The 17,538-nt window shown below is 35.3% G+C and overlaps 1 protein-coding gene across 50 annotated transcripts in view; it reads right to left on the bottom strand.

Annotated features, from left to right (window-relative positions):
• lrrfip1a (leucine rich repeat (in FLII) interacting protein 1a) overlaps positions 1-17,538 on the bottom strand; it is a 45,010-nt gene that overhangs the window by 7,895 nt on the left and 19,577 nt on the right. For 3 of the 50 annotated variants that reach the window (XM_087267790.1, XM_087267813.1, XM_087267788.1), the window contains exons 3-23: positions 15,069-15,086; positions 14,859-14,915; positions 12,777-12,821; positions 12,471-12,521; positions 12,317-12,349; positions 11,927-11,986; positions 11,798-11,839; positions 11,543-11,602; positions 9,750-9,830; positions 9,540-9,569; positions 7,715-7,771; positions 6,861-6,938; positions 6,355-6,477; positions 5,465-5,500; positions 5,256-5,381; positions 2,813-2,884; positions 2,347-2,517; positions 1,421-1,513; positions 1,196-1,288; positions 870-962; positions 439-562 (exon numbers count right to left, since the gene is read on the bottom strand). In XM_087267790.1, the coding sequence (XP_087123916.1) occupies positions 439-562; positions 870-962; positions 1,196-1,288; positions 1,421-1,513; positions 2,347-2,517; positions 2,813-2,884; positions 5,256-5,381; positions 5,465-5,500; positions 6,355-6,477; positions 6,861-6,938; positions 7,715-7,771; positions 9,540-9,569; positions 9,750-9,830; positions 11,543-11,602; positions 11,798-11,839; positions 11,927-11,986; positions 12,317-12,349; positions 12,471-12,521; positions 12,777-12,821; positions 14,859-14,915; positions 15,069-15,086 (1,543 nt within the window). Of the gene's footprint in view, positions 1-438; positions 563-869; positions 963-1,195; positions 1,289-1,420; positions 1,514-2,346; positions 2,518-2,812; positions 2,885-5,255; positions 5,382-5,464; positions 5,501-6,354; positions 6,478-6,860; positions 6,939-7,714; positions 7,772-9,539; positions 9,570-9,749; positions 9,831-11,542; positions 11,603-11,797; positions 11,840-11,926; positions 11,987-12,316; positions 12,350-12,470; positions 12,522-12,776; positions 12,822-14,858; positions 14,916-15,068; positions 15,087-16,396; positions 16,740-17,538 lie in introns of those variants that run through there. The other 47 variants (XM_087267839.1, XM_087267817.1, XM_087267793.1 and 44 more) reach the window with 38 other exon arrangements.

Below are 17,538 nucleotides of genomic sequence, written 5' to 3'. Positions count from 1 at the left end.
AAAAAAAAAAAAAAAAAAATATATATATATATATATATATATATATATATATATATATATATATATATATATATATATATATATATATATATATATATATATATATATACACATACATACTTCTGATTTTAAATCAAGTCTTATGAAAATTTGCAGCATTAAAAAATTATTTGTTCAGCACAGAACTGGACAAAATGGCTTTAAAGACATGACCTACTGTAGCATTTACTTTCATTTCATTGTCAAACTGCCAAATATGTCAAGTGGAAACAGTGAAACAGCAAAATGTGGGAGATGTTAATAGGGCAGTGGAATTGTAGCAGGCTCATAGAAATGATTTTGTTAGACTTCCCTCAAGCTCCACAAAGTGCAAATGCAAAGTTGCAAAGATAAAGCAATATTAGCATGCAATGGATGAAATTAAGAAAAGTGGCTTACCTAGTACACTACTTCCCTCTCGAATTTCAGCTGATGCTGTTTGAGAATTCGGATCAGCATTTCCAACTTCATCCCCTGTTTCTCCATTGGTGACTAAATCAGGTCCAAGGACAATGCCATGTTTCTGGACAGAAAAAATGTATTAATCAAATGCTTGATTAAAGTTAAATGTAAACACACTGGGCTTTTTGTTGATGCACTAATCAAAGTCTTGTCATTTATACAGAGGCAGAGTGTTAATGAATCAGTCTTCAGTCAGATTTATAATACATTCTGAATCTTTCGATGACTATTTTTATATTAACTGAATAGCATCAAGACAAGAGACTGAATCTAGGGAAATGTCAAAATCAAAAAACATGAATCTTGTTTTGTTCTTTTAGGAACTGTTGTTGAAAAGCAATTCCAGTTTTCACCACACATATCAATACCTTCAAAACATCTTTGAGCTGAACAACCTCATCTCTGAGCTCATCCCGCTCATTTCGAATGGCATCAGAGAACTCCTTCTGCCGCTCTAATGCCTGAACGGCAGCAGAAAGATTTGGCCAAGATGCAGCAAGGAGGTGAAAAAGAAGGTGAAAGCAATAAAAAAACAAGTCTGCAGATGATGAGAACAGTTTGACAAAGAACAGACAGGAATAGCAGAAAACGATTAATCTACAACTACAGGTATATGTTGAAAGGTGAAATTATATTTTTCTCAAAAAATATATGTAGACTATTTTTTTTAGAGTTGGGACCTGAGGGATCATACCCCAATTTTTTTATTCTTCCACTCAATAGTTTCCTGGAGGTCAGAAATCTCCCTAACAAAGCCATCTTGCTTGAGTCGTAATTGACGAATATCCTAGAGAAAAATATTATGCATGGAAAAACACCAAACATGAAGAAAGTAGAGACATTGTTAAGGCAGATGAGGAAAAGCCAAGCATTTGAAAGAGACAAAAGTTTAAAAAGGCACAAATGCAACAGTACTCACAGAGAGCAGTTCTTCACTCTGTTTCAGCGTCTCCTTCAATTCACTGAACTGAAACTGCAGTACACTATGAGCATGCTTCTCTCGTTCAAGATCCTAAAAAAAGGTAAACACAACTCAATGTTAAAGTTTCTTCAAGTTAAGTGCAAAATTAAAGTTTACATGAGCAAAAAGTTGAGCTTTGTTTTTTATTTATTTATTGTGGAGCAGTTTACATTGATTAATTGTTCATCACAAGACAAATAATGTGTGCTAACAAAGTAAATGGTGGTAATTTTGAAATGGACTAATAAAAAGGAAAATAAACAAATTATATTAAAAAAAATTATCAAAAACAATTAAGAAATTAAATTCTATTTATATACACAAGTCAAAAGTTTGGGGTCAGTTTTATTTATTTTTTTTATATTTATCAAGACAGCATTTATTAAATGTAAATTGTTTTTTAAAAATGTATTAACATTTTAAACAACTGCATTCTTATTGTATGTAGTTTCAAATGAAATGATTACTTCAGTCATTGTTGCTTTTATTACTTTTACATCAATAATAATAATAATAATAATAATAATAATAATTCTTATTACTATTATTAATATAGAGTGATTTCTGGAGGATCATGTGACTGATGACTGGAGTAATGAAGCTGAAAATTCTTCTTTAAAATCACTGGAATAAATGATTAAATTAAATGATAAACTACTTTTGAACAGTTATTTTATAGTGCAAGAACATTTCACCATTTTACAATTTGTACTGTATTTTTTATAAAATAAATGCAGCCTTGGTGAGCATGAGAAGCTTATTTTAAAACATTTTTAAAATCCTACTGACCCCAAACATTTGACCGGTAGTGTAGCTATTAATTTCTTATTCACCAATACATTACAACAAACCAACTTACTATAGGGAACACTGACTGTACAGACCTTAATCTTTTCCTCCAGCTCACGCCGAGTTTCAAAGAGCATCTCCTCCAGTTCCATTAAAGAGTCTCTTAAAGTGTCCACTTCATACATCATGTTGGTCTTCTCATTGTCCAGCTGTGCATTGGACACCATGGCCTTACGGTACTTCTCCTCAACCTCCAATAGGGAATCCTTCAGGGAGTTGAACACCACATTAAAATAATCCATACCACAAGCACAAATTACAATACTCAACTATTAACCAAAAACTATTTTAAACTACCTTACAAAGCATTGAATAGCAATGTGTAACAAAGATTGAAGTAAGGCAGAGAAATCAGAGTATAAGATTATGAACCTGCAAGACAAGAGTCAGATAAGAGCCAGAGCCTGCTATAATATAATCTCATCACGGTTCCGTTCAAGCATTTTTTGTTTAAATGTGTTGTTGTTCAGGTTCTAGCTTGGCTTTTGACCAGAGGTATACCTTTAGCTCTTTAAGGTTCTGCATGTGCTTTGCCTCCACATCATGAATCTGATCCTTAAGCTCATGGATCTCCTGAATGAAAAGCATGAAGAGTAAGGATGAGGAGGAAGGACAGAGACTGCAGCAGAGAAAGAGTAATGGAAGAGTAAAGTACGCCATTTTCAGATGAATGACTGCAAGCTGGAGAAAATAACAGTGAAGCAGAGAGTAGATGGTGCTTAGTCCTGCACTTGTAAACAATAAACATTTTGGTTGGCTGGTCCAAGCATGTTAGATTAGAGATAATGGCAGGTCTCATTAGGACTGAGCAACAAACTTGCTTTGAAGAAGCTAAGTGATAAAAAATGAGCCATTAATTCTTATTATATTCAATTATACAGTATACAAGTACCTATAAAACTGATTCCTTATAGTTGTAAAAAAAAACTATCTGATAAAAATTGCATTATTTGGGCAAATAGCTGCATAATAGTTAGATAGCTGAAGATTTATGGACAATAATATGCATGCGTAATGTATTCTGAAGGTTGCCAAATTGACAGTTTAAAGAGCCCATAATATGGGTTTTTGAAAATGCCCCTCCATGTAGTGTGCAACACAGCTCTAAGTGAAGTGAAATATCCAGCTAAGGCTTAAATCTGTAAGAGTACAGTGTTTAAACCTGTTGATTCATGTATAAAAGAGTCGACTCATAGTGCTTCAAACGAGTCGCCTTAATACTGAGTCATTAGGTGTTTCGCCATGACGTACGAACGAAACCAAGTTATTCACGTGCACGCGCAAACCCAGGAGATTTGAAACCTGCGGCCCCGCCCTCTGACACAGAAACCCACACACACACACACACACAAACACACACACACACACACAAACACACACACACACACACACACACACACACACACACACACACACACACACACACACACACACACACACACACACACACACACACACACACACACACACACACACACACACACACACACACACACACACACACACACACACACACACACACACACACACACACACACACGCCGGTCGATTGAAGTCACACTGCAGATGGATATTATTGAGTCTCTACCCAAAGATGAAACCTCAGCATAAGCCCAGCTTTAAGCAGTTGGAAACTACTGGAAACTACATGCTACAAAGAATACTTCGTTTGTTAAAGGAAGGATCAGTAAAGACATGTCAGGACATGCATCGTTTTCTTCCTCCATTTCTCAAGTGTAAGTACGTGCGATTAAAGTTGTTGCCTCGTTTACTCTAGCTTGCAAAAATGTATTTAGTTGTGATTTGTTACTTGTAACCGAGTGTACTGTCTCAGGTTAACTTGCTATATTCTTATATCGTGTGCAAAGCCATGTTAAAAACGTGACGCGTGCTGCTTTGTTTAAGTTCCCGTGGAGGAGTGTAATGTGTGTGTGTGCACGCGTGCGTGCGTTGCCGTCCTGAGGAGAACGAGAACGAGGGCAATATATGTGTGTGTGTGCGTGCGTGTGTGTGGGCGCCTGCAATATGTGTGTGTGTGTGTGTGTGTGTGTGTGGACGCGTGTGCGAGGACGAGGGCAAAATGTGTGTGTGTCTGTGAAAAGAGCAGAATGTGACAAGCTAGGAGATCTCCTTGCCAGTTCTTGGGAGTTTTTGCTCAATAAAATAGTTAGTCGTCTGCCGTTACAATTATCCACTGGCAGCTAAATTCCACGCCTTACACTATCGAGCGTTTATACACTCTGACGACTTCTATATTGCTGATTAGCTGCTGGCTATTCACTCTGTCTCTGGCTGAAAGCAGTTAGTGTCGACCATTCGCAGCAGACTGTCATCGGTCCAATCAGCGCAGATTAGCTTCGCGCTAAGGAGGGGTTTGGGAACAAATGAATCACTGGAAGATTCATACAGGAGTCGCTGGGATAATTAGGTAAAAATAAATGCAGATTATAAGACCATGAAAGTGTTTTTTGACCTTGCATGCATATTAGACTGTTGTCGGAGACCCTTACAACCAAAATATGACCCTATTTCATGAATAATATGGGCTCTTTAAATAGATTTGAGATGATAAAAAAAAAAAAAATCACAGAACAGTAAACATTTATTTTAACATCTGGATGTGTGCATGTGAAAATGCAAAACTGCTAAATATTTGTCATCGCATCACATTCACTTATGAATAATATGAACTGCTTGACTAATTCATTGAAAATGTTCATTTCGAATCATAATTTTCTTAATTTCTGTCACACTTTCAGTAGCTTGCATCACGGTTTTAAATGGCAGTTAAACCTGGTCGACATGCAGTCTATAGAACTTGTAGTCTATAGAATGTCTAAATACAAATCTCCTTCAAGTGTGTGGTCTGCGTAGAGTAAACAGTGAAACATATGAGAAAATCATTTAATAAATGTCCTGACAAGAAAAAGAGATCAAAACACACCTTGATTTCCCGTATGGAGGCTTCTGTGTCGGCAGAGATGGACGTATCTCCACTCCCTCTCCGTGAGGACGTCCCACCCAGAGAGGTGAGGGTGGCGCCGGATATGGTTGATGCTCGTGAGGAGCCCTAAAAATACAGCTCATAAGCCCTTAAACGAAAACATGCTTAAATGGTGAAACATTTACATGACAAAAAGAAAAATCACAAACCTTTTCCAAGTAGTCACGCTCTAACCTGTCATCAGCCTGTAAATAAACAACAAAAAATCCTGTATTCACTAAATGTTATTTGTGCTGTCCAGCGAAGATACGCTGTCAAAACAAGCAGTTAGTAAAATCGTTTATTTATTAGATGAAAAAAAAAATCTGTTAATTTGACATTCAGAACAATTAGAAAATATATGGATAAAAACACTGATCAAAACACAACCAGCAAACAATTCTTTCATAATCCATGACCTTGGAATTATAAAGTTCGGATATGCTGGTTTATATATGTGTAATAACAATAGATGTCATTTTCTAATACATGCTTACCTAATGCTACAACAGGTATTTAAAGCAAATACATGACTTAATAAATCAAAAATATGTGACAAATATAAGTGTTTTAAATAACTGTTTGTGTTTTTTGAAAAATACTGCTTTCAATAATGCAACCTTTCAACCTTAAGAACCTGTTTTTATTTTAAAAAGGTTCTGTCTGCTTTTAAACTGTTCTGGAAATCCTCACAAAATGGAGATAATTTTAATATTGTGCATTTAGAATGCATATTAAGTGTCAATGATTATCAATAAGATTAGTTAGGGGATGCAAAACTTTTAATCTCAATTTCTCAAAACTGCTCAAAATGAAGAATAAATTTTACAATTCCAAGGTGGTGAATTCGCAAGTTGTGACAAAAACTTAATATAAACAACTGGACATTTCCATCAAGCAAGGGCACTTCCGTGGTAGTAGTTTTCACATAAAATAAATTACCTGAAAAAGATCACTAACTGTATCACATGCAGACATCAAATCAATCCAGCATGCTACATTTTAAACCAGGGCATCGACCACAACAGATAACATGAAACCCAAGATTTGACTTTCATACCAAGGACATCCTCCCATTAACATTTGGCAAGTCAGGGATGATGATGTTGTCAAGATCTCTAGAGAGGCCACTTATACTGGCTGTGCTGCGCTTAAAACTAGCCACTGAACTGCTGCAGTCCTCCTAAAACCCACCAGATGGCGACAGTTAACATCAATGTTAGAGGAATGTCAGCTATTTATGAAGTCTCAACTGTCCAAGTTTAACAGTTGGCTTTTTGCTTGCACCCAACAAAGGAATGCACACAAACACACACACACGAACATCACCTTAAACGTCCTTTTATACATCAATAATGCTAAATGTTTACCCATGAACACAGAGGATAAATGCATATCCATGACTCAATTGACAACAATCAGTTAAAGCACACCAGAATTATGACTGTTAAAAGTAAAAGTCCCATGAATTGGATACATGCAGCTCTAACTAAATGGTTCACTGTGAGAAAGTAACTGATTGTGTTGGTCCATGATCCTCCAGGTAATCGAGATGGAGGTGCTCACCACTGGGCTTCCACACGCAGAGTTTGCCCTGGATGAAGTCCTAGAGCTGGAGCCCAGAAAGCCACTGTATTCAGACGACTACGGGAACATACACACACACACCATCAGAACATAAAGAATTGGAGAGAGAAAAGAAATGAGCAGCAAAGGCCTCATCCAAAAGGAGATTCAACCAACTCTGAGTTGATTTATCCCGAGATGGGAAACTCTGGCTTTTAGGTTTCAGAAAAGCTTATTTGAGTTAGTTAATTTAACTCTGAGGTAAACCCATGCATCCTGACAATACAAAACCATGGTCAGTGGATCTCCAATTTGATAAATCACCATTGGTATCCAAAAAAAGAGGCCTGTGTGATTTTCCCTAGTAGAACAGCAACTATACAGTGACAATATTTAATAATATTTTAATATTTAATAATTAATATTTTAATATTTAATAATAATTCTGAAACAAAGTAGAAAAAATAGTTATCTGAGAATGTTGCTATATATAGTTTTCACGTTTTCACCTTTCTGAAACCGTTTTTTTATGAAAATGAATGGAGGTCTGATGCAGTCAAATCACATCTACAACCATTTGTCAATCAATCAATCAATCAATCAATCAATCAATCAATCAATCAATCAATCAATCAATACTACCATTAGTACAATCTAATAAAGCCCACACACCAGAAAATTGTTGGTTATTTTTATGTATTTAACTCATCAAAAACTGTATGTTCATGATCCTTGAATTGCATCAACATAAATTTATAATTAAAAGCTCACACTTGTTAATGGTTATGAAACAGAATCCTCAGAAACAGGCTATAAATTTCATGCGCATTTAAGTTTAGCCCTGTCATTCTTACAGCACGAGCACTGGAGCGTCGAGAACCACCGTAGAGACTATCTTCATAAATAGAGCCCTGATGATGGACACACAACAGAAACAGCATTACTATCACACATCGAGGTCTGACCCATAACCGCAAGCGAGCATGCACACAAACACTCTCCACAGTCTCACTTCTCCTTTAGTGCATCAGTACAGCTGCCTTTTATCACATTCAGATGACTCCATTAGATCTGATAGCTGTCAGTCTGGAGAGGAAGTATCTATGACAAGCTGTTAAAGATGAAGTGTGTCTTTTTTCTAAATATGTACACTCTCAGAAATAAAAGGTACATGGGCTGTCACTGAGGTTGTACCTTTTCAAAAGGTACAAAGTTGTACATAAAAGGTCCAAATTAATATTTTAAAGGTACATATTAGTACCTAAATAGTACAAAAGTGTTCATCTTAAATTTTTTATGTACTAACATATACTATTTAGGTACCAATATGGACCCTTTAAGTACAAATGTGTACCTTTTGAAAAGGTATCACCCCAGTGGCAGCTGAGATCTGAATATTTGTTTAATTCAAATGTAGTTTATGAGTGAGTCTGTGGGTGTTTCCCAGCACTAAATATTTACAATTTCACCTTTAAGAAAAGACACTTATGTCAAGGCTTATGTGATATATATACTTATAACCAGGGCTTTACATTATCACCCGCCAAATGCGGGTTGATTTCAGCTTTGGACAGTCACTTCCACTAGCCACTTTGGCTGGTTGAAAATAATGTTTAAATTGTGGTTTTCAAAGCAGGGTTCGACTACAAGAATGACCCAATATGCGTGCAAATGTGATCTTAGAATGGAGAAGCAGCACAACAAAAAAAAAATTGCATTAGCGCGAACAGAAGAAAGCAGATGAATACCGAATGAGAGGATAATCACTCGCACTAACAGCTGATGTGATGCGCGCGACTGTTTAATTTTGAGTTCTGAAAAGTCATGTAAAATAAAAACTAATTGCAGTATAACACTATAAAACCATGACCCATTTGCTCATACACGACACACAAAATGTGAAATGAATGAGGAGGCATGTGGACATAACACAAAATCTAAATCAAGTAATTTTAGCATGTCCAAGTCATATTTATGCATATAAAAATATTTTCCAACAACAAAATTGTGGCTAGTGAAAATTCAGAGTGGCTAGTTACATTGGAAAACTACTAGCCACTGTGGCTGGTGATCAAAAAAAGTTAATGTAAAGCCCTGCTTATAACGATATATAAAGAGTTCAGATGCAAAAACCTCTTGGTGCTTTCTGAAACGTTCTTTTAAAATGAACTTTTTTTCTCAGCCTTCTATGTCTATAATCAGTTATTTCACATTAACGGCCATAAAAGTGAAAATACTTAACCTACACACAGATTTATTATTATTATTATTATTATTATTATTATTATTTATATATTATATTATTTAATGCATTTTTTGCATTTTATAGCTTGATTTATAAGAGTTTCTGATTGCATATTTCCAGACTTAGCCATGCAAGCATGTTTGTGTTTGCTGTGAAAAAGAGTGACGCTGCTAAAACAATTAGGAAATGATCATAGAGACTCAAAGGCAGAAAAAAAAAATCAAACATTTCATCTTTCAAGTCTGACCAAGTAAAGTTAAGCAAAGTAATTATTGCAGTCCATGGGTGTCTGTGCAGGTGGGTTAAAGATCTAGTAAAACTAGATGAGCCACTGTGGGTAAGAAAGTGAAAGTATCTAAACGTGTGTAGAGTGGCACGCATTATTGAACAGCAAGTGCTGTGGGGCAGAAGGTAAAATAGGGAGCAGCACAAACCCTGTGCTTCCTGCTGTGCAGCAAAGACAGCTAAACAGACAGGAGAGACGAACATTTCAATTCAAATGCAGACCAAAAATATACAGAGGGTGGCAATGACAAGAGAAGGCCAACCAATAATGTACAGATTAGGATGGAGGAGAAAAGGGGGGGTTTTGAAGGCTGGACAGAGACTGAGTGAGATGGAGTGAGACAATGAAGATGACAGACCTGATTTCCATTGTAGGAAGGAACTTGATGTTTAGAGGAGTAACTACTGTTGCTGTATAGCTCTGAAGAATAGTAGGCACTCTAAAATAATGGGAAATAATGTGGAAGAATGAACGGTGATGAACTGATGGAGACAGGCGTATGAGAAATGTGAGTGATGGAGAGTTATGGAGAGAAAAGTTTTAAAACACTACAATAACACAATGCAAGAATATCATGCCAGATGAAGTTATATTATTTCAAAATGTTGACCCAGGCAAACTGATTAAACTATGGTTAATGTAATAATTATTGTACTTCATGATTGAGTGTTTATACAAGACACTGTTCAAACAGTGAGCCTGTCTAATGATGAATTTAGTGCTGATGATTAAATGTGACGCTAAAAAAAAAAAAAAAAACTAAATTATATTCTAACTAGTTAGTCTTTTAAAAATGTGACGTTTTATGATATGATGCAATATATGATATAATATGGATACGATAAAATATATGATATTATATATGATATGCTATGAAATATGATATGTGTTATAATTTGACATATGATATGGGGTGATGTAACATGATATGATATATGATAGGTACATATACAGTTGAAGTTGAATTATTAGCCGCCCTTCGAATTATTATCTTTTTTTTTTTGCTTTTTAAAATATTTTCTAAATGATGTTTAACAGAGCAGATTTTTTTTTTCTGAAGAAAATCTTATTTGTTTTGTTTCAGCTAGAATAAATGCAGTTTTTATTTTTTAAGCACCAGACAAAATTATTAGCCCCTTTAAGCTTTTATCCGATTGTTTATATCCGATTGTCTACAGAACAAACCATTGTTATACAATAACTTGCCTAATTACCCTAACCTGCCTAGTTAACCTAATTAACCCAGTTAAGCCTTTAAATGTCACTTTAAGCTCTATAGAAGTGTCTTGAAAAATATCTAGTCAAATATTATTTGTTGTGATCATGGAAAAGATCAAACAAATCGGTTATTAGAAATGAGTTATTAAAACTATTATGTTTATAAATGTGTCGAAATGTGTTCCGTTAAACAGAAAATGGGGAAAAAATAAACAGGGGGGCTAATAATTCTGACTTCAACTGTATATTGCAATTTGATCAAATAACCAACATTAGATAATTAATCAATAATAATGACAGGCCTAGTCTGTGCAATTTTGCAGTCTATTTGAAACCTTTTTTTGTGATAAACTTAGGTTTAAAATAAAAAGATTAAACTAGGGCAAAATTTTAAATGCAAAACCAATTACAATCTGGTAGCATGCATAATGTGTTAGAATCACACCTGAACTAGACATGCTTTAATTGTTATTTTAAAAGTAGCTCAAAGCACAAGCAACAAAGTAAAAATATGTTGTTTAAAAAATGTTTCATCTCAACGCTTTATTGTTGTAAATAAATGCATATTTAAAAAAAAAAAAAATATATATATATATATATATATATATATATATTATCAGACATACTGTGAAAATTTATTTGCTCTGTTAAACATCATTTGGCAAATATTTAAAGAGAAAAAAAAATCAAAAGGGGGCTAATAATTCTGACTTTAACTATGTACATAATAAATTAATCACAATAAAGTGAAAATAAAACTATACTAGAAATTACTAGAAGTATTTCAAAAAGAAAACTAAATACCAAACACCCATCATGCTTTCTTACAGACATTGGAAATGATACACTCATGTGTTATATATATTTTCATGTTAATCACAAAGTCAAGGTCAGAGGATGCGGAGGTAAAAAAGATGCAGGACTGAGACACACCGACTGCAGATCAAGTCTAGAGGAGCGAGACCTTTTGCTCTCATCGCTTAGTCTGGAGCTCTGAGCACAAAATACACAAGTTTACAGACAGAAAAACTAAAACAATCTTTACCACATCACACTGCTGTTAGTCACACTGCTGCATCATGACCACTGTGAATCTCTAAATAAAACAACACAGCCTCCTGGATGTTATTATAGTTGAGCTAGTAAACACTCAAACCCCATCATCACACAGTTAATTAAGCCACTAACCCGACTAGACAATGTGCTGAGATCATCATCATAGCCATTGCTCTGCAGGAAAAACAGCACTTCGTGACTGATGTTACACCTTTTCGTTACAGAACATGTAAGTATAGTGCATAAGTGAAGTGAACATACGGTTTTAGAAGAATGTTTCTTCTTTTTCTTGGACTTCTTATGCGAGTAAGAAGAGGACGCCTGAGAAAGCCGGACAAGGATGTAAGATTAAAACGGCAGAAATTACAAGCTCAATTCTTCATGGTTTGTGTATATCGTGGCATGCAGGTGAAGATCCAGACACAACATAGACGTGTCTGTTAAAACCCAGACAACAGATCACCCTTCTTTGATGAAACACTTCAAAACACCACGAAAGGACCATTAGGTATTAGCTATACTTGGCTGCAACACACCACAGTGCAAAAACCCAAAGTCTTGTGAACTCAGTTATGTGTTCATCTCACAACAGGAACCTAAAAGTACTGACAATCATGCCTGAAGAAACATTTCCCACTCTCAATTTCTTACCGCGCCGTAAGCACCAGTTGCATCCAAATCCAACTGCCCACACAAACAAAACTTCCTTCAGTATAAAGAACAGTTTGGATTGTCTGACAATCACCAAAACCAGACTCTGAACCACAACACAGAAGATCAACTATGCAGTCACACTGATACTGACCCGTACGTTGCTTCTGCTCCCCACTGACATCCGTTCTTCATCGTCTGACACCTTGATGAATAGAAAAAAGGTCAAATCAGATGGAGCAATAGAGTTAGCAAAGACTTAAACTAATACATATTCACCACTGTGCACCAAATTAATATGCATAATGAGTCCCAAAACACAAGTCTGACATCTCCGTGTAACTGTGTTTAGGGGGGGAAAAAAATCAAAGCAAGGACGAACTTGGAGTAAAATGGTTTGCTTGAATAGTGTTGATAAAAGGGTTGAGCAGGACAGACAGAGAAAAGATGAGATACAAACCGAAGCATGTCTCCGTGAGACACGTGTATATCGCTCACTGTCTTCCTGAGAGAAGAGAAGAGAAGAGAAGAGAAGAGAAGAGAAGAGAAGAGAAGAGAAGAGAAGAGAAGAGAAGAGAAGAGAAGAGAAGAGAAGAGAAGAGAAGAGGGTATTAGGTAGGTCTTAGTTGGCAAGTTGGCAACAGAGACAGACACAAAACAAACAGCAAACAAGGTTGAGCAAATGTATGCAAAAAAATTCATGCAAATATGTATTGACTGATGCAAGAGCAAACAGTTAAACCATAAACTCTAAACACAATGCTATAAAACCGGAAATAAATAAATGTGTGTATTTGAAGTTTCAGTGTGACAAATTTAGTCATAAAAACCCTTTTCACTTAATGTACATTTAAAAAATAAATACTCCTATTCAACAAAGATGCATTGATCCAAAGTGGAAGAAATTTCTGTTATAAAAATAGCTTTCCCCTTGAAATAAGTGTTGATTTTCACCTTTTTTACACTGAAAGATATTATATCTGAGCATATTCAAATTATTTTTGAAGGCTTGGGTGATGACTACAATATTAGTGCTGAGATTTCCATTGTCTTTTTTTATAAAAGTATTTTTACCAAATAAATGTCTTGGTCAGAATAATAATAATAAAAAAACTTATTTTACTTTTTATAAAATCTTGCAGACTCTAAATCTTAAATAATATAAATGACAAATAATAGAGTACTTAAAATATAAAAAGCTTATTTTACTTGTTGACAACATAGAAGTATTAAAGGTGCAGTAGGTGATCTGCCAAAATGCTACAGTAGCCGGTCAGCTAAACATCTTTGAAACACAGTATCTCCCCTTCCGTCCAAAGCCACACCTCCTGAAACACAAATGAGCATCATAAAGATGACAGTAGCCAACCCACTAGTTTATGTCATTCGCCAGTTAGAAAACGTTATAGTCCTTTATAATACTACAACTCACAAAGAAAAACTGTATTATATCTAGCACCTTTTCAGTTGTGTAGCAAGCAAAACTTGTCATAATGTGCAATATTTCATGCATGCAAGGATTACTAGTCTTACTATCTCACACGCTGTCCTAAAGCGACTACTGTATGCTTAGTTGGTGGCCGGCATGTAATAATTACACTTATTATTAAGCCATACTTGCATGCTATTTCAGACTGAATATTCAGAGTAGCATGGTGAAAAATATTCACAGGTTGCCATTGTTCAAAAATGAACCAAGTGAATATAAAACCAACTTCACCAGAGTAAAGCAAGCTTGGTGGAATAGCTCTATTTACTTATGCTTTGTTGTTAAACTAAATAAAAATGTACAATATCGATGCTGTAAAAGGTCCCTTATGAAATTAAAAATAGTCACATCAATCTTTTGCAGGAGTATTTCAGTGGCTGAACAACACTTCTATGCATATAGTAAAACAACTAAATCTACATCAGCTTTGTGTGACTAAAGTAGTTTTGAAAAGAACATTACCCGTCTAACATAAATACCTCAGCCATGCTGTCATCCTTCCTCCAGTGTGCAAAAGTAACATCAATATTGATTCAGGATTTTAAAAAGTTATGATTTAGCACTTGATTTCACCCGCTGTAAATGTCGCATGTGCACATGAACTAGCGGCGCGCATGCACGTGCAAAAGACAGATCTGCGTGAACGGATGCGCAGATTTACAAATCCACATTTGTTGACAGACAGTTTGAGCTACTTATCAGAACTCTGGGAGTTATCGGCCTGCCAATATTTAATTGGATTAACATTTTGTAGTCTTATATCTTACCCAGAATATAAAAATACATATAAACACATTTAGATCATTTACTAATCATTACTATTGGAATGTGAAGAGACTTTCGACCAGCACAACAAAAAGATGACAATCACCTACAGCACCTTTAACCTAGATTTGCATTGTTGAGAAATGCAAACATATGCTGATATGCAACATCTTAATTCTCCAAATTATTAACAAAGAAAAAATTAATGTCTCAAGGCATGATGTAGAAGAGACATGCTAATAAAAACAGCAGATTGGAACATGCACAAAATCCTAACAGTGAATGTACCATCCACTGCTCAATGTCCCCCCATTTGTTGTCCAGGTTATCCAGGCCATAGTATTTCTAAAAGAAAAAAATGCAGCAGAAACCAGGAAAGAGAACAAATATATAAGAGAGGTTTGTGTAACAAGAACGAGAAAGAGTTGAATAAACAACAACAACAGCAGAAAATGAATGAAACCTTGTACAGTTGATGTACAGGATCAAATATCCTACCTTCTGCACCTGATAAATCTACATCACAAGGGCCCAGCAAAAGTGAAGCAGAGGAAAGAGAAATGTGGAAAAAGAAAAGATATTGATTATTTGGCATGGCAGAGAAGTTACCAAGTGGAAGACTGTGTACACAAAGGCAGATGAATGAAAAGGGAAAGCTGTTAAAGATTAAGAGATCTGTTAAAGCCAGTGTCATGTTACCAGGCCTCACAGGTAGACTTACATATACAGTAAGGCAAACAACACCAGTTCTCATACTGGCCTCAAAGAATACACAAATTCCACAAGGATTGATTGGCAGCAAAATTCAATGTCATGATAAAGCATTTTTATTCAATAATTTTAAAATCACACTGCACAGAAGCTTCTGAACTATGCCACTGAACTGTTCAAATAAGACTAAATGACATATCCATGAGTTAAAGAGGACCGTGTGTTCTGGGCTCAAGGTAACAAGATTGTTTTCGTTATTTTTAAAGGTTTAATTTAGTTCAATAGTGACCACTTAATGAAAAGCAGTAGAGGCGTATTTTACACTAACACATCTTCGCAATTGTTTCTGGCCATCACTTTTTCACGATAAAAAATAAAATCAAGAGAGAAGCTGAAAATACAAAAACTAAACTAATAGCACGGTTTCCTCACCTGATTCACCTGCCTCTAGGTTTTGACACCATCAAACAGTAGAAAATATTTGAAACAGCATAGGATAATGCATTTAATAAACAGATTATTTATGATCAAATTGCTTTTATCAAGAGCTTTAATCAGATTCTTTTATGCAGTGCAGTGCATTCTTTTGTGCGCACTCTCACTTAATGAAATGTCACCTAACTAGTTTCCCAACATACATTTGTTTATTCATCCAAAAATACTGTAACACAATCTCTTCCTTTTAGAAATCTCTACACCTTACTTGGCAAATCAGACATTTTAGCGTCAATCCTATGTTTCTGCAAAACTCTCAGAGAACTACTCAAGGAATCTGAAAATCTTTTTAGTTTTCAAGTGTATGGACAGAGAAAGGGTTTAAGATGGCTGTTTACTGCAAAGGCACAAATTAATACTCGTTTCAAAGTTTCTGGCACGCAAGCTTCATCCTGCACCAAAAAAAAAAACTAACCCATGTGACCAAACACATAGAACTAGCTACTGCATCTAAACAACTATTTGAATAACACTTTCACTTCTCAAAGTCAACAGGTCATGAGGTTAAACTAGTATAACGCACTATATGTATCAATAAATCCGATACTTGTCTTTATCAACATATTAAGCCTTTCATTTCGTATTTTTTCAGTAAGCTGAACTAGAAATCTCGAGCTCACCTTCCTCAGAAGAGGGGTCTGGGGCTGTTTATTGATCCCTTCTCTAGCCCCTCTACGCAGTAGTCTTTTGCAAGCCATTGTGCTGGTCTCATAGTATCTCCATCTACCTCAATACTGAGGGAGACAGAGACTCTCTATGATCCCAAACATACAGTATGTCATTAAAAATACAAACTCTGTAGCCTGTTTGTGATAAAAGTCCATCTTCAAAGAGTCCAAATTCAATCCCTTAATATCTCAGTGTGTTCAAGTGATCTTGTGTGATCACCGCAATGATTATATCCAGTTAGTGAATGGGAAGTGAGTCTGTTAACTAGCTGCAGGTACGGAGCTGAAAGTCGATAATCTACTTTAAGACTTGGCTGGAGTTTTAAAGCCACAAAACACACACCCTTAACATTCTCACACACCTCCTGATCAGACTAAGCTTAGCTCTGAATGCTAGCTAAGCCCTCATGTGTGATCTGGGTATGTTTGAAGCCTGTGTTTATCTTCATTACATAATTATTTTTTTTTTTTTGCTTAAGGTAGAAAAAAAGATGTATGGAGTTCTGGTTTTCTACTTTTCTTTGAAGAAACATTTCCTTTATATATTTAATTACAATCATTTACAAAGTCTGAAATAACCTACACTTCAGGTGCATTTATATAACTGAAAATGTTCCTTCATAAAATCCAGCTCTTTAAAATGACAAGGGTTCAATAAATGTTCTATTATAGCAATATAGCAAAAACTAATTGTATAAAGTCTGTTTATAAAGATTAACAGTAACTACTGTAACAGGGAATTGAGAATGTCCTAGATTATTATGCAGGCATTATGGGTAAAGTACAGAATCTGAGTTGTACTTCTAGGTAATATAACACAATAAAGCAAAAAGTCCTCTTTTTTTTCTCTTGAGTGTTAATGTGATTTAAACAAACTTTTATATTTCCATTAAAAAAAAAAAGTGATACAAGGCTGCCGTCAGAAGAACACTCACTTAAGATTTTTCTGAGGGGTTTGTAAAGTGCTAAACAGAAGTTAACCAAATGTTCATTAACAAGTTACATATACTTTTTTACCACAGATAGGCTTTATCCGGCTATTTTCTCACCACAGCCATTTTAGATGTTTTTATTTTGTTATAAGAAAAGCGCAT

The sequence above is a fragment of the Danio rerio genome, chromosome 9, assembly GCF_052040795.2.
Source record: "Danio rerio strain M-AB ecotype USA chromosome 9, GRCz13ab, whole genome shotgun sequence".
Lineage (NCBI taxonomy): Eukaryota > Metazoa > Chordata > Actinopteri > Cypriniformes > Danionidae > Danio > Danio rerio.
Note: the sequence above shows the minus strand (reverse complement) of the source record. Positions and strands in the feature narration are given on the sequence as shown.